Here is an 18,311-nt window from a genome sequence, read left to right as displayed (position 1 = left end):
AGCGAGGAGCAGTGTGTGATGTCCCTGTGGGTGCAGTATGTCACTGTCTGACCCAGAGCTGCCCCAGGGAGTGTGCAGTGTGTGATGTCCCTGTGGGTGCAGTATGTCACTGTCTGACACAGAGCTGCCCCAGGGAGGTTGCAGCGCGTGATGTTCCTGTGGGTGCAGTATGTCACTGTCAGCCTCTGAGCTGCCCCAGGGAGGGTGCAGTGTGTGAAATCCTTGTGGCTGTAGTATGTTCAGTGTCTGACCCTGAGCTGCTCTAGGGAGGGTGCAGTGTGTGATTTCCCTGTGGGTGCAGTATGTACAGTGTCTGACCCAGAGCTGCCCCAGGGAGGGTGCAGTGTGTGATGTCACTGTGTGTGCAATATGTCACTGTCTGACCCTGAGCTGTCCGAAGGAGGGTGCAGTGTGTGATGTCCCTGTGGGTGCAGTATGTACAGTGTCTGTCCCTGAGCTGTCGCAGGGAGGGTGCAGTGTGTGATGTCCCTGTGGGTGCAGTATGTACAGTGTCGGACGCTGAGCTGCCCCAGGGAGGATGCAATGTGTGATGTCCATGTGGGTGCATTATGTCTCTTTCTGACCCTGAGCTGCCCCAGGGTGGGTGCAGTGTGTGATGTCCGTGAGGGTGCAGTATGTACACTGTCTGACCCTGAGCTGCCCCAGGGAGGGTGCAGTGTGTGATGTCCCTGAGGGTGTATTATGTACAGTGTCTGACCCTGAGCTGCCCCAGGGAAAGTGCAGTGTGTGGTGTCCCTGTGGGTGCAGTATGTACAGTGTCTGACCCAGAGCTGCCCCAGAGAGGGTGCAGTGTGTGATGTCCCTGTAGGGTGCAGAGTCTGATGCAGAGCTGCACCAGGGAAAGTGCAGTGTGTTATGTCCCTGTGCGTGCAGTATGTACAGTGTCTGACCATGAGCTGCCCGAGGGAGGGGCAGTGTGTGATGTCCCTGTGGGTGCAGTATGTACATGACTGACTCAGAGCTGCCCCCGGGAAGGTGCAGTTTGTGATGTCCCTGTAGGTGCAGTACGTCAGTGTCTGACCCTGAGCTGCCCCAGGGTGAGTGCAGTGTGTGATGTCCCTGTGGGTGCAGTATGTACAGTCTCTGAACCTGAGCTGCCCCAGGAAAAGTGCAGTATGTGATGTCCCTGTGGGTGCAGTATGTCACTGTCTGACCCTGAGCTGCCCCAGGGAGGGGGCAGTGTGTGATGTCCCTGTGGGTGCAGTATGTACAGTGTCTGACCCTGATCTGCCCCAGTGACGGAACAGTGTGTGATGTCCCTATGGGTGCAGTATGTACAGTGTCTGACCCTGAGCTGCCCCAGGGAGGGTGCAGTATGTGATGTCCCTGTGGGTGCAGTATGTACAGCGTCTGACCCTGAGCTGCCCCAGGGAGGGTGCAGTGTGTGATGTCCCTGTGGGTGCAGTATGTGCAGAATCTGACCCTGAGCTGCCCCAGGGAGGGTGCAGTGTGTGATGTCCCTGTGGGTGCAGTATGTACAGTGTCTGACCCTGAGCTGCCCCAGGGAGGGTGCAGTGTGTGATGTCCCTTGGGTGCAGTGTGTGATGTCCCTGTGGGTGCAGTATGTACAGTGTCTGACCCAGAGCTGCCCCAGGGAGGGTGCAGTGTGTGATGTCCCTGTGGGTGCAGTATGTACAGTGTCTGACCCAGAGCTGCCCCAGGGAGGGTGCAGTGTGTGATGTCCCTGTGGGTGCAGTATGTACAGTGTCTGACCCAGAGCTGCCCCAGGGAGGGTGCAGTGTGTGATGTCCCGGTGGGTGCAGTATGTACTGTGTCTGACCCAGAGCTACCCAAGGGAGGGTGCAGTGTGTGATGTCCCTGTGGGTGCAGTATGTACAGTGTCCGACCCAGAGCTGCCCCAGGAAGGGTGCAGTGTGTGATGTCCCTTTGGGTGCAGTATGTTCCGTGTCTGACCCTGAGCAGCCCCAGGGAGGGGCAGTGTGTGATGTCCCTGTGGGTGCAGTATGTACAGTGTCTGACCAAGAGCTGCCCCAGGAAGGGTGCAGTGTGTGATGACCCTGTGGGGAGATGTATGCTCAGAATCTGACAATGAGCTCTCCTCACACTTACTTTTCTCGGGGACATTTCCGCGCCTCTCAGTTGGAATTAAATTGTGGGACATCCCCATTTGCTGGACGCAGGTTGTACTACTGATCAGATCGTGATCGCTCAGCTCTTTCACAGAGTAATCTAATTGCAACGTCCAGCCAGAAGATTGAATCTTATTTTCGGTTGTATTGACGACATACTTATTACTTTACAGTATTGTAAGTAAGCACTTAAAAAGCCCATCACTCTTCCCTTTATTTGAAAAATATCCAGAAGATTAACCACATCTCAGGTACAGTTCAGACCTGGATCTGATTAAAACTAGCACTAAGATCAGAAGTAAACAGGGGGAGTCTCTTGTGATCTGCTCGGTGTGATTTTCAGCAGATAGCTCTAATAAGTACCTCCCTTCCCACACTGGGAGCAGGTGAACATAGAAATATAGAAACAGAGAAAATAGGTGCAGGATTAGGCCAATCTGCACTTCGTGAGTGGACCGTCATTCAATAAGATCATGACTGATCATTCGCTCAACACACCTCTCCTGCTTTCTCTCCATACCCCTTGATCCCCTTAGCTGTAAGCACCATATCTAACTCCCTCTTGAATATATCCAAAGAAGTGGCATCAACAACTCTCTGCGGCAGGGAATTCCATAGGTTAAGAATTCTCTGAGTGAAGAAGTTTCTCCTCATCTCAGTCGTAAATGGCAAACCTCATGCCCTAAGACACAGTCCCATAGTTCTGGACTTCCCAAACATCGGGAACATTCTTCCCACATCTAACCTCTGCAATTCCCCCAGAATCCTATACTTTTCTGTGAGAGCCCCTCTCATCCTTCGAAACTCCAGTGAATCAAGGCACAGTTGATCCTGTCTCTCCTCACATGACAGTCCAGCCATCCCTTGAATCAGTCTGGTGAACCTTCACTGCACTCCCTCAACAGCAAGAACGTCCTTCCTCAGATTAGGAGATCAAACTGAACACAATACCCCATGTGAGGCCTCACCAAGGCCCTGTACAACTGCAGTAAGACCTCCCTGTTCCTATCCACAAATCCCAGTGCTATAACGGCCAAACTGCAATTTGCCTTCTTCACTGCCTGTTGTACCTGCATGTCAACTTTCAATGACTGATGAACCATGCTACCAAGGTCTCGTTGCATCTCCCTTTTACTTAATCTGCCGCCATTCAGATAATATTCTGCCTTCGTGTTTTTGCCACCAATTGCACATTATACTGCACCTGCCATGCATTTGTTCACTCACCTTACCTGCCCAAGTCACCCTGCAGCCCTTTAACGTCCTCCTCACAGCTCACATCGCCACCCAGTTTAGTGTCATCAGCAAACTTGGAGATATTACACTTAATTCCTTCATCTAAATCGTTAATGTACATTATAAAGAGCTGGGGTCACAGCACTGAGCACTGCTGCACTCCACTAGTCACTGCCTGCCATTCTGAAGAGGAACATTTATCCCGACTCTCTGCTTCCTGTCTGCCAACCAGTTCTCTATCCACGTCAGTACATTACCGCCAATAACAGGTGCTTTGATATTGCAGACCAATCTCTCGTGCGGGACTTTGTCAAAAGCCTTTTGAAAGTCAAATACACCACATCCACTGGTTCCCCCCTTGTCCACTCTGCTAGTTTAATCCCAAAAAAATGCCAGACAATTCGTCAAGCATGATTTCCCTTTCATACATCCATGCTGACTTGGTCCGGTCTTGTCACTGCTTTCCAAATGCGCTGCTATTTCAACCTTAACGATTGATTGCAACATTTTCCTCACTGCTGATGTCAGTCTAACTGGTCCATAATTATTACTTTTCTCTCTTCCTTCTTTTTTACAAAGTGGTGCTACGTTAGTTACCCTCCAGTCCATAGGAACTGATCTAGAATCGATAGACTGTTGGAAAATGATCACCAATGCATCCACTATTTCTAGGGCCACTTTCTTAAGTACTCTGGTTGCAGACTGTCAGGCTCCCGGTATTTATTGGCCTTCAATTCCATCAATTTCCCGAAAATAATGTCCTGCCTAATAAGGATATCCTTCAGTTCCTCCGCACTTGAGCCATTGTCCCGGAGTACATTCGGAAGGTTATTGTTGCATTCCTTCGTGAAGACAGAACCGAAGTATTTATTCAATTCATCTGCCATTTCTTTGTTCCCCATTATAAATTCACCTGAATCCGATTGCAAGCGATCTACATTTGCCTTCACTAATCTTTTTCTCTTCACATTTATTTAGAAGCTTTTGCAGTCAGTTTTTATGTACCTGCAAGCTTCCTCTCGCTATCTAAGTTCCCCTTCTCAATCATTCGTCCTCCTCCGTTGAATTCTAAATTTCTTCCAGTCCTAAGGTGTGTAGCTTTTTCTAGCCAATTTGTATGCCTCTTCCTTGGCTTTAAGACTATCCTTACTTTCACTTGTTAGCCACGGTTGAGCCTACTTCCCCGTTTTATTTTTACTCCAGACAGAGATCTACAATTGCTGAAGCTCATCCATGTGATCTTTAAATGTTTGCCATTGCTCATTCACCATCAACCCTTTAAATGTCCTTTGCGAGTCTATTCTAGCCAATTCACGCCTCATACCTTCGAAGTTACCTTGTCTTAAGTTCAGCATCCTAGTTTCCAAATTAATTGTGTCACTGCCCATCTTATTAATGAAATCTACCATATTATGGTCACTCTTCCCTGAGGGGCCTCGCACAAAAAGATTGCTAAATAGACACTTCACATTACACATCACATTATGATGGCCAGCTCTATAGTTGGTTCCTAGATATATTGGTCGAGAAACTATCCCTAATACATTCCAGGAAATCCTCTCCCACCGCATTGCTACCAGTGTAGTTAGCCCAATCAATATGTAGATTAATGTCGCCCATGATAACTGATGTACCTTTATTACACACCCCACTTATTTCTTGATTGATGCTGTGCCCAACATCACGACTACTGTTTGGTGGTCTGTACAAAAATCCCAATAACGTTTTCTGCCCTTTTGGAATTCCGCAGCTCCACCCATACCGATTCCACATCATCCAGGCTAATGTCCCTCCTTACTGTAGCATTAATTTCCTCTTTAATCAGCAACGCCACCCCGCCTCCTTTTCTTCTCTCCTATCCTTCTAAATGGTGAATACCCCTGGCTGTTGCGTTCCCAGCCTTGGTAAACCTGGAGCCATGTCTCTGTGATGCAAAATACATCATATCCATTCTCTGCTGACTGAGCAGTTAATTCGTCTACCTTATTTCGAATACTCCTCGCATTGCGGCACAGAGCTTTCAGGCTTGTCTTTTTAACACACTTTGCCTCTTCAGAATTTTTCTGTTATGCGGCCCTTTTGGTTTTTTGCCTTGAGTTGATCAGCCCTCCACCTTTCCTATTCCACTTTCTATCTTTTGCTTCTGCCTCCATTTTACTTTCCTCTGTCTCCCTGCATAGGTTCCCATCCCCCGTGATGTTAGTTTAAGTCCTCCCCAACATCACTAACAAACACTCCCCCTAGGAATTGGATCCGGTCCTGCCCAGGTTCAGACCGTCCGGTTTGGACTGGTCCCACCTCCCCCAGAACAGTTCCCATGTCCTAGGAATTTGAATCCCGACCTCTTGCACCACTCCTCAAGCCACGTATCCATCTGAGCTATCCTGCGATTCCTCCTCTGACTAGCACGTGGCACTGGTACCAATCTTGAGATTGCTACATTTGCGATCCTACCTTTTAATTTAGCTCCTACCTTCTGAAATTCGTCTCGTAGGACCTCATCCCTTTTTTTTACCGAGATCGTCGGAACCGACAGCACTATGACAATTTGCTGTTCACCCTCCCTCTTCAGAATATCCTGCACCCGCTCCGAGACATTCTTCACTGTTGCACCAGGGAGGCAACATACCATCCTGGCGTCTCGGTTGTGGCTGCAGAAACGCCGATCTATTCCCCTTACAATCGAATCCCCTCTCACTAGAGCTTTCCCACTGATTTCCCTGCCCTGCTGTGCAGCAGAGCCAGCCACTGTGCCTTGACCTTGGCTGTTGCTGCTACCAACTGATGAGTCAAAACCCTCAAAAGTACCCAAAGCGGTGTATCTGTTTTGCAGGGACTGAATGCATTGGACCCCTGCACTACATTCGTTGCATCTGCTCTCCTCAGTGTGAACTCACTGATGCACCATCAAGCAGGAGGGACGGGTGGATACATTGCCATACACAGTTCATTTAACAGCCTAAAGACATACGAACATAATAAATAGGATCAGGAGCAGGCCACACGGCTCTTCGAGCCTGCTCCACCATTTAACACGACCATGCCTGATCTGATCACGGTTTCAGGTCAACTTCCCTGCCTGTTCCCCATAACCCCTTATCCCCACATCTGTTAAGAAAATGTCTATTTCTGTCTTAATTTTTTTCAATGACCTACCTTCCCCAGCGGTCAGAGGCAGCGAATTCAACACATCTACTAAGATTTGAGAGAAGGAATTCCTCCTCTTATCAGGTTTAAATGGGCATTACACCTCCCCTTTTCCAAATCTGCCGCCATTCTGAATATTATCTGAATGGCTGCAGATTAGGAAAAGGGAAGGTGCAACGAGACCTGGGTGTCATGGTACATCAGTCATTGAAAGTTGGCATGCAGGTACAGCAGGCGGTGAAGCAGGCAAATTGGTTGTTGGCCTTCATAGCTATGTGATTTGAATATAGTAGCAGGGAGGTCTTACTGCAGTTTTACAGGGCCTCAGTGAGGCCTCACCTGGAATATTGTGTTTAATTTTGGTCTCCTAGTCTGAGCAAGGACGTTCTTGCTATTGGGGGAGTGCAGCGAAGGTTTACCAGACTGATTCCCGGGAGGCAGGACAGACATATGGGACAGACTACAGCGTCTGGGACTGTATTCACTGGAGTTCAGAAAGTTGAGAAGGGATCTCATAGAAACAACTAAAATTCTGACTGGACTGGACAGGTTAGACGCAGGAAGAATGTTCCCGTTGTTGGAGAAGTCCAGAACCAAGGGACAGTCTTAGGGTAAGGGATAGGCCATTTAGGACTGAGATGAGGAGAAACCTCTTCACTCTGAGAGTTCTTACATAGAAACATAGAAACATAGAAAATAGGTGCAGGAGTCGGCCATTCGGCCCTTCTAGCCTGCACCGCCATTCAATGAGTTCATGGCTGAACATGAAACTTCAGTACCCCATTCCTGCTTTCTCACCATACCCCTTGATTTCCCTAGTAGTAAGGACTTCATCTAAATCCTTTTTGAATATATTTAGTGAATTGGCCTCAACAACTTTCTGTGGTAGAGAATTCCACAGGTTCACCACTCTCTGGGTGAAGAAGTTCCTCCTCATCTCGGTCCTAAATGGCTTCCCCCTTATCCTTAGACATTGGGAACATTCTTCCTGCATCTAACCTGTCTAACCCCGTCAGAATTGTAAACGTTTCTATGAGGTCCCCTCTCATTATTCTGAACTCCAGTGAATACAAGCCCAGTTGATCCAGTCTTTCTTGATAGGTCAGTCCCGCCATCCCGGGAATCAGTCTGATGAACCTTCGCTGCACTCCCTCAATAGCAAGAATGTCCTTCCTCAGGTTAGGAGCCCAAAACTGTACACAATACTCCAGGTGTGGCCTCACCAAGGCCCTGTACAATTGTAGCAACACCTCCCTGCCCTTGTACTCAAATCCCCTCGCTATGAAGGCCAACATGCCATTTGCTTTCTTAACCGCCTGCTGTACCTGCATGCCAACCTTCAATGACTGATGTACCATGACACCCAGGTCTCTTTGCACCTGCCCTTTTCCTAATCTGTCACCATTCAGATAATAGTCTGTCTCTCTGTTTTTACCACCAAAGTGGATAACCTCACATTTATCCACATTATACTTCATCTGCCATGCATTTGCCCACTCACCTAACCTATCCAAGTCGCTCTGCAGCCTCATAGAATCCTCCTTGCAGCTCACACTGCCACCCAACTTAGTGTCATCCGCAAATTTGGAGATACTACATTTAATCCCCTCGTCTAAATCATTAATGTACAGTGTAAACAGCTGGGGCCCCAGCACAGAACCTTGCGGTACCCCACTAGTCACTGCCTGCCATTCTGAAAAGTCCCCATTTACTCCTACTCTTTTCTTGCTGTCTGACAACCAGTTCTCAATCCATGTCATCACACTACCCCCAATCCCATGTGATTTAACTTTGCACATTAATCTCTTGTGTGGGACCTTGTCGAAAGCCTTCTGAAAGTCCAAATATACCACATCAACTGGTTCTCCCTTGTCCACTCTACTGGAAACATCCTCAAAAAATTCCAGAAGATTTGTCAAGCATGATTTCCCTTTCACAAATCCATGCTGACTTGGACCTATCATATTACCTCTTTCCAAATGCACTGCGATGACATCCTTAATAATTGATTCCATCATTTTACCCACTACCGATGTCAGGCTGACCGGTCTGTAATTCCCTGTTTGCTCTCTCCCTCTTTTTCTAAAAAGTGGGGTTACATTGGCTACCCTCCACTCCATAGGAACTGATCCAGAGTCAATAGAATGTTGGAAATGACTGTCAATGCATCCACTATTTCCAAGGCCACCTCCTTAAGTACTCTGGGATGCAGTCCATCAGGCCCTGGGGATTTATCGGCCTTCAATCCCATCAATTTCCCCAACACAATTTCCCGACTAATAAGGATTTCCCTCAGTTCCTCCTCCTTACTAGTCCCTCCGACCCCTTTTATATCCGGAAGGTTGTTTGTGTCCTACTCAGTGAATACCGAACCAAAGTACTTGTTCAATTGGTCCGCCATTTCTTTGTTCCCCGTTATGACTTCCCCTGATTCTGACTGCAGGGGACCTACGTTTGTCTTTACTAACCTTTTTCTCTTTACATACCTATAGAAACTTTTGCAATCCGTCTTAATGTTCCCTGCAAGCTTCTTCTCGTACTCCATTTTTCCTGCCCTAATCAAACCCTTTGTCCTCCTCTGCTGAGTTCTAAATTTCTCCCAGTCTCCGGGTTCTCTGCTATTTCTGGCCAATTTGTATGCCACTTCCTTGGCTTTAATGCTATCCCTGATTTCCCTTGATAGCCACAGTTGAGCCACCTTCCCTTTTTTATTTTTACGACAGAAAGGAATCTACAATTGTTGTAGTTCATCCATGCGGTCTCTAAATGTCAGCCATTGCCCATCCACAGTCAACCCCTTCAGTATCATTCGCCAATCTATCCTAGCCAATTCACGCCTCATACCTTCAAAGTTACCCTTCTTTAAGTTCTGGACCATGGTCTCTGAATTAACTGTTTCATTCTCCATCCTAATGCAGAATCCACCATATTATGGTCACTCTTCCCCAAGGGGCCTCGCATAACGAGATTGATAATTAATCCTCTCTCATTACACAACACTCAGTCTAAGATGGCCTCCCCCCTAGTTGGTTCCTCGACATATTGGTCTAAAAAACCATCCCTTATGCACTCCTGGAAATCCTCCTCTATCGTATTGCTTCCAGTTTGGTTCACCCAATCTATGTGCATATTAAAGTCACCCATTATAACTGCTGCACCTTTATTGCACGCACCCCTAATTTCATGTTTGATGCCCTCCCCAACATCACTACTACTGTTTGGAGTTCTGTACACAACTCCCACTAACGTTTTTTGTCCTTTGGTATTCTGCAGCTCTACCCATATAGATTCCACATCATCCAAGCTAATGTCCTTCCGAACTATTGCCTTAATTTGCTCCTTAACCAGCAATGCTACCCCACCTCCTTTTACTTTTATTCTATCTTTCCTGAATGTTGAATACTCCTGGATGTTGTGTTCCCAGCCCTGATCATCCTGGAGCCACGTCTCCGTAATCCCAATCACATCCTGTGGAATTCCCTCCTGCACAGCGTTGTTCATGCCAGTTCATTGGGGAAAGTCAAGAGGGTGTTAGATATGGCCCTTACAGCTCAATGGATGAAGGATTATGGAGAGAAAGGAGTAAATGGATACTGAGGTGAATGATCAGCCATGATCTGATTGAACGGTGGTGCAGTCTCGGAAGGCCGGATGTCCTACTCCTGCACCTATTTTCCATGTTTCTATGTTTCTATATTTCGTGCGACTGCCTATGTTGCTGATGGTGATTCACCCGGACTGCAGAACCCTCATAGGGCGCCCGTTGTAGACAGTGTGTGAGTGAGAGTTTTATTATTCACGCGAATCACTGGCCACGCGGGGGAGAGCAGCTCACTCACAATATCAGGACACAGGGAATCTGATGCAGGAACTTTTCTGCGTCTTCTCATTGTTTAATTAATTTCAGAATCAGTGTGAAGGGATATTTCACAACATTCTTCAACTGCTGTCTGAACTTAGTCTGGGTCACGGCATAAATTGCCGTGTTTGTGCAGCAACTCAGCAGCTGTAGCATTATTCCAACGTCCATTACATAAAAAGGTATATAAACAGAATCATGCCCCAAAAAGTACAGCTGGGTCCATAAAGAATACACCATAAACACCGCCCACAACAGAATGAAATTGCCGGAGATAACAAACAGTAAAATAATGGAATTCCTGCGGCTCGCCATCTCTGGGTCACTGAGACACTCCCCACTGCTGGCACCCCGGAGTTGCCTGCGGGCTCTGCTGGCCAATATAATATGCCTGGCGGTGACAGTATTGAGCAGCAGAATGACAGCAAATGGGATACATGGGGTGAGAATATAATGAAGGAATATGATTGCTGCCCAGACCGGTGAATACAGAACATCATTTGTTATATAGCAAAACCAGGGCATGTTTGCAAGTGTATACAAACCTGTCAACATAAAATACCAGAAAATGTTCTTTAACCCGCTCAGCAAAGTCACGGTTCCCAGAACCACAGCCGCCGTTCTCTCGGTGCAATATTTAGTTTTCAGATTCTGGCAACAAATGGCCACAAAGCGATCAAAGGTGAAACTGATGGTGAACCAGACAGAACAATCTGTGGCTGCGTGAAGTAAGACGGCGTGAATATTACACACGCGGAAGGACCGCACGAAATGTAACTCTTTCTGATAAAGAATTGGAATGTGCCTCAGTATCACGTCGAGGATAATGACCAGGAGATCCGTCACGGCCATGGCCACCAGATAGCGAGTGACACATCTGGAGAGACCGCACTTTCCACGAGGCAGGATCACAATCGTCAGGATGTTAACTGTCAGGCAGGGAAATAAACAGGTAAACTAAACATTAATTTGGGAGCAAGAAATAGACTCCAAAGTAAAATAATTAGCAATCATTGACAAGGTAATCACCAAATAAATTAATTTATCAGCATTAAATCAGACGACCTATCCCTCAGTCAATGAGCCGCCAAATGCTTATGTAACAAAATAATCATAGACAGTCCCTCGAAATCGAGAAAGACGTGCTACCACGCTAAAAGTGAGTTATCAGGTGACTGAAATGTCCAACATGGTAATAACAGTCTCTGTCACACGTGGGACAGAGAGTGTTTGAAGAAAAGGGTGGGTGGGGACTCTGGTTTGCCACACGCTCATTCCGCAGCCTGTGCTTGGTTTCTACATGTTCTCGGCGATGACTCGAGGTGATCAGCGCCCTTCCGGATGCACTTTCTCCACTTAGGGTGGTCTTTGGCTAGGAGCTACCATGTGTCGGTGGGGATGTTGCATTTTAACATGGAGGCTTTGAGGGTGTCCTTGAAACGAATATTTAAAGTATTTGAACACAAATGGAAGAGATTAATTGTTGCAGCTTTTCAGCTGAAGGTTTCCACTTGTGCAGAGAATATTAGACGAGAAAATATGAAAGTTTGTTCATATTCTAAGTACCTAAGTTCCAATCAGCTGGGGTTGTTTATCCTGAAATATAACGATTTTTGATTTAAATTATATATGAATTGCTCCCTCATTATAGAAACATAGAAAATATAGAAAATATTTGTAGGAGTAGGCCATTCGGCCCTTCGATCCTGCAACGCCATTCAATGAACTCTTGGTTGAACATGCAACTTCAGCACCACTTTCCTGCTTTCTCGCCATACCCCTTGATCCCCCTGGTAGTAAGTACAATATATAACTCCTTTGTGGATATATTTAGTGAATTGGCCTCAACAACTTTCAGTGGTAGAGCATTCCACAGGTTCACCACTCTCTGGGTGAAGAAGTTTCTCCTCATCTCAGTCCTAAATGGCTTACCCCTTATCCTTAGACTGTGACCCCTGGTTCTGGACTTCCCCAACATTGGGAACATTCTTCCTGCATCTAACCTGTCTAAACCCGTCAGAATCGTAAACATTTCTATGAGATCCCATCTCATTCTTCTGACTCCATTGAATACAAGCCCACTTGATCCATTCTTTCTTGATAGGTCAGTCCCACCATCCTGGGAATCAGTCTGGTGATCCTTCGCTGCACTCCCTCAATAGCAAGAATGTCCTTCCTCAAGTTAGGAGACCAAAACTGTACACAATACTCCAGGTGTGGCCTCACCAAGGCCCTGCACAACTGTAGCAATACTTCCCTGCCCCTGTACTCAACTCTCCTTGCTATGAAGGCCAACATGCCATTTGCTTTCTTAATCGCCTGCTGTACCTGCATGCTAACCTTCAATGACTGATGTACCATGACACCCAGGTCTCGTTGCACCTCCCCTTTTCGTAATCTGTCACCATTCAGATAATAGTCTGTCTCTGTGTTTTTACCACCAAATTGGATAACCTCACATTTATCCACATTAGACTTCATCTGCCATGGATTTGCCCGCTCACCTAACATATCCAAGTCACTCTGCAGCCTCATAGCATCCCCCTCGCAGCTCACACTGCCACCCAACTTAGTGTCATCCGCAAATTTGGAGATACTACATTTAATCCCCTCGTCGAAATCATTAATATACAGTGTAAACAGCTGGGGCCCCAGCACAGATCCACGAGTCACTGCCTGCCATTCTGAAAAGTACCATTTACTACTACTCTTTGCTTCCTGTCTGACAACCAGTTCTCAATCCATGTCAGCACACTACCCCCAATCCCATGTGCTTTAACTTTGCACATTAATCTCTTGTGTGGGACCTTGTCGAAAGTCTTCTGAAAGATTAAATATACCACATCAACTGGTTCTCCCTTGTCCACTCTACTGGAAACATCCTTAAAAAATTCCAGAAGATTTGTCAAGCATGATTTCCCTTTCACAAATCCATGCTGACTTGGACCCATCATGTGACCTCATTCCAAATGTGCTGCGATGACATATATGTGCAATAAAACCGATAACTGTAATCAAATTAAACTTTTACCATTGAAGAATCAAAGTAAATGTGTTTGCCGGTGATGATGATGCACTTCAGTCCCTCCAGCACCCACCTCTCGCGGAAGGCAATGAACGTTCCGGTAGACACCGCGTGCTCCATCTCCAGGGACACCCTGGATTGAACGTTTCCGCGGAAGTGAGGGAGGCAGCCGGGCTGAACGATCCTCTCGACCGCCTGCTGCCTGGACCAGCTGATGGTCCGCTTGGCCATGCCCCGGAGCAGTCCGACGACGAGGATTCTGACCTCCCGCTCCCCCTCCGCACGAGGGGCCCAACGATCAGGAGTGTACAGCCGGAGGCAACAGATTTTTCCACTCTGTTTCTCGCTGAGAGACCCACTGTACTGAGACAGATCGGCATGGGACCAAATTGCAAATTCAAATTAAAGATTGGAAATAAATGAAAGAAATCTGGCTGAACGAACCTTTTGTTTGTGAATGTTAATGATGCTTGTAATCCTGTTCCATCCATCAGAAGCAGTGCCATTAATGCAGAACTTGAGATAGTGACAAAGGAGACACTGACTGGAACTAAATGATCAGCGGATATTTACCCGCCTATAACATAGCGTGGACAGAACAGAGCGAACAGAGTTTTGCTTCCTCTATTCAACTCCAAGTGAGAACAAAAGACGAGAAATTGGCTGATAAAAGGAAGGAATAAAATATTAAAAAATGGACGGCCTCTTATACGATTTATGAATTATTGCATCACAGAAAATAACGATAAAACATTCACAATAAATAAATATTCATGAACTCGGGGTCTCTGAGATGATTCCAGTGATGCGATGATGGGACTTCCCAGATAGGGCTCCCATCTCGCTTCAGGAGTTCACACCAACATCTCCCTAGATTACACTGCTACACCCCTCAGTCTAGATATTTAAGGACCAGGTTCGCCTACATTACACTACACCCACCTCTGTCGAGAAATTTCATTCACAGGTTCTCCTAACTTCCAGTGCTCTCACGTCGGTCCAGGGATTTCATTCCGAGAGCCAAATATTTTACTCCGCTCACGCCTCTGTGATTGGACCTGACTCTTTGAAAAGAACATCTGATCTTGGTCACAACTCCACTTCCGTGCCCACTCCACATTACCCTGAACTGCCTTCTCATTTAAAAATCAGTCTATCTCCATTTAATAAGATTCATAGAAGCTGCCTCCACAGCTCTCTGTCGCAGAGAATTCGAAAGATTCACGCCCCCCTGAGAGAATAAATTGCTTCTCATTTGTGATTTAAATGGGCGATCCGTTATTCTGAACCGATGTCCCCTGGTTCTAGATTTCCCCCGCTAGAGGAAACATCATCTCTGCGTCTACCCCATCAAGCCCCTATAGAATCTTACACATTTAAATAAGATCACATCATAGTTTTCTAAACTCCAATATATTCACACCCATCCTGCTCAACCTTTATTCTTATGACAACATTTTCATCACAGTAATCAACGTCGTGAACCTTCTCTGAACTGCCTCCAATGCAAGTAAATCCTTCCTTAACTAAAGTGACCGAAACTGTACACAATACTCCAGCTGTAGTCTTATTGCCAACCTGTATTGTTGTAGCAGGACATCTATATACAGTCCCACTTGAAATAAAGCCAGACATTCTGCTGCCTTTTCTAATTGCTAATTGTATCTACATGCAAACCTTATGTGTTTTATGTACAAGAATCATTGACCAATCTGGACCACAGCAATTTGGAATCTCTCCCCATTTAATAAAAATTTGCTTATTTATTTTTCATAACAAGGAAGATAACGTCACATTTTCCACATTATACCCCATCTGCCATTCTTTTAGCCCATCTATTTAGCCTATCGATATGCCTTTGCATATTTTTTGCGTCCTCCTCACAACATGCTTTCAAACTTATCTTTGTATTATCAGTACTTCAATGCTGGTACACCTGGACAGTTCCATTGGGTGGGCCACATCTTCCGGATGCCTGACACAAGACTCGCAAGCAAGCACTCTACTCGGAACTCCTACACAGTAAGCGAGCCCCAGGTGGGCAGAGGAAACTTTTGAATGAAACGATCAAAGCCTCCTTGATGAAATGCAACATCCCAACCGACAGCTGGAAGTCCCTGGCCCAAAACTGCCTGAAGTGGAGGAAGAGCATCCAGGAGGGCGCTGAGCACCTCGAGTCTCGTCGCGGAGAGCAAGCAGAGACCAAGCGCAGAAGTAAGAAGGAGCATGTGGCAAACGAGCCCCACGCACCCTTGCCTTCAACCACTCTCTGTCCCACGTGTGACAGAGATTGTAATTTCCGTATTGGACTCTTCAGTTACATAAGAACTCATTTTTAGAGTGGAAGCAAGCCTTCCTCTATTTAAAGTCACTGTCTACGATGATGACGTTGTATCATCAGCAAAGATTTAACATTTAATATAGATTTTCAAAATTATGATGGGTTTTGATAGAGCGAGTAAGTCGAAAATGCTTCCAGTTGCACAATGGTGCGTAACCAGAGGAGACAGGTTTAAGGTAATTGAAAAACGAACCACAGGAGAGATGAGAAGAGTGTTCTTTATGCAGTGAGCTGTTGCGATCTGGAATAGGATTTGTGAGAACACGGTGGAAGTAAATTTAATCTTTATTTTTGAAAGGGATTTGCTTTATTCGTGGAAGGGGATAATTTACATTTTTCTGGCTAAAGAGTTGGACATCTGGGATAGTTCTATCCAAGAGACGGCATGGACACTATGGACCGAGTTGCCTTTCTTTCCTGTATTAATCTTTCATTCTATGAGCAAGAGACAGAGACAGTAAAATGTGAAGAGACAGAGTGAAACTGACAGAGAGACAGAGAGAAAGTGAGAAACTTACAAAGTGCCAGAATGAATGAGAAAAAGAGAATAGAGAGAGTATGACTGGAGGACGTATAGAGGGAAGTAAATTAACATTTATTGGGCAATTGGATAAATACTTGCAGGGGAAAATTGCTGGACTATAGGAATAGAGCAGGGGAATGGGACTAATTGGAGGGGGTGAGACCATGGTGGGATTTGAACACATGGGTGAGAATAATAAAAATGAGGCATTACTTAATCGGGATCCAATGTTGATTGAAGAGCAGATTGTTGATGGGTGAACAGGACTTAGTGGAGTTAGGATATGAAGAGCAAATTATTTAGGTGAACTCTAATTCATAGTGGACTGTAACTGTGAGATGGGCAAGGAAAGCATTGCAATGGTGAATTCCTGTTTAACAAAGTCACTGGGCTATTGAAGCGAAGGAATGAGGTGGCCAGTATAATGCAGATGATAGTGGGCAGGACCAGTGATTCAAAGGAGAAGAGGTCAGAACTGAACTCAGGGTAAAACAGAATACCGAATTTGTGAACAATCTCGTTCAGCTTCAGACATTGGCCACAGAGGGGACTGGGTCAATAGATATACAATGTGATAAAGACTTCCAAAGATTTAAGTGACATACTCAGTAATACAGTGAAATATAAATTAGAGTTATAATTGCTGGATATGGAGACTTAAGAGGAACACCAACAACACCAAAGAGTTTGGAATAAATTAATAGAACACTCGTACTATTAACAACATATGAATAATTAATAGCTGGATGCAGAGATGTCCCAGGAACAACAACTGAAGCAAAGATGAGAAAGCAATTTACAAGTCTAGTAATACAGCGAAACATGGTTTGCAGAGTTAATAGTTGGATACAGAGACTACCAGGAACATCAAATGCAGCAAGGAGGGGGGGGGAGTAAAATATGAGACCAGTAATACTTTGAAACATGGTTACTGGAATAACTAGATAGACTTACCAGCAAAACCAACAACAGCAAGGACGGGATAGTAAATGTATTGAGTAATACGCAATGCATAACGCATTCGCAATACTATTGGTAGTTCCTCATAATGTGCAACAAGATAGTTAAAATACAAGATGAAACTCCTGCCATTTGTTGTAACATTCCAATCCATTTTTTTCAGATTCTGATCCATTGTTATCACATTCGAATCTACTGTTCTCAGATTCCGACTCCCTCTCTGTGAAGCATTGCGATGATCGCTGTTAGTGCCAGAGGTAATGCTCTCACTGTGACTATTTGGTAACATATTGAAAGGAGTGCCTTTTTAAAATGAGCGAGAATCACTCCAGTGACACAATTCGGTAAATAGAGACTTATATTAATTACAGTCACTGAACAAGCAGCTTCTGTAAACCCGTGGAGACTGATATTAATTACAGTCCCTGAACAAACATTTTCAATTAACCCCTTTCAATCCAACACTTTATGTACCACAATAATGTTGATCTCCAGGACTAGTTTGGATCACCTGGATGGGTCGGATAGGAATGTTCTCATATACTTTTCACGAAATTGGCCTGGATTTTAAACTGCCTCTCCCGGGAGATCACATGGCTCCGGTTGGTCTGGAGTATAGAATGGTTCAGTTTAAGATATATCACAGTTGTGTGGGGCAGTCTGCTTGTGCTTGGTGATCTTTACTTTTCCCCATTGTTAATGGTTAAAAGGATTACATGTAAGCTTCAGGGCTGCTGACCAATGGTCGTGTGAGTCTTTGTCGGCCGGTGCGGACACGATGGGTTGGAAATGGACTCCTGTGTTGTAAATTTCTATTTTTCTATGTTTCTCTATAACTAGTCCGAATGGATATATGAGTGTTGCTGAGTGAAGGAATGATGGAAATAGCTCAGGCCAGAATCATTAATCCTCCTTGGATATGTCAGTGGTGACAGAGGACTGAGGTTCGCAAATGGTACACCCTGTTCAAAAAAGGAAAGAGGGATAAAACCTGCAGCTACAGTCCAGTCAGACTAACGTCTGTGGTGGGGAAACTTCTGGAGGCCATAATCCGGTATGAAATTATCTGTCACTTGGAAAAACCTGGATTAATAAAAGACAACCAGCAC

General features: G+C 45.6%; 1 protein-coding gene across 1 annotated transcript; it reads right to left on the bottom strand.

The window, feature by feature from the left end:
• Positions 1–10,380: 10,380 nt before the first annotated feature.
• On the bottom strand, positions 10,381–17,377 carry LOC139245862 (probable G-protein coupled receptor 139). The gene is made up of 2 exons (XM_070871345.1): positions 17,197–17,377; positions 10,381–11,282 (listed from the first exon to the last, which is right to left on the bottom strand). Exons 1-2 carry the CDS (start codon positions 17,375–17,377, stop codon positions 10,381–10,383), a joined length of 1,083 nt encoding a protein of 360 aa, XP_070727446.1.
• Positions 17,378–18,311: the final 934 nt, after the last annotated feature.

The sequence above is a fragment of the Pristiophorus japonicus genome, unplaced genomic scaffold, assembly GCF_044704955.1.
Source record: "Pristiophorus japonicus isolate sPriJap1 unplaced genomic scaffold, sPriJap1.hap1 HAP1_SCAFFOLD_244, whole genome shotgun sequence".
Classification (NCBI taxonomy): domain Eukaryota; kingdom Metazoa; phylum Chordata; class Chondrichthyes; family Pristiophoridae; genus Pristiophorus; species Pristiophorus japonicus.
The sequence above is the reverse complement of the archived record's forward strand: the minus strand, read 5'-3'. Positions and strand labels throughout refer to the sequence as shown.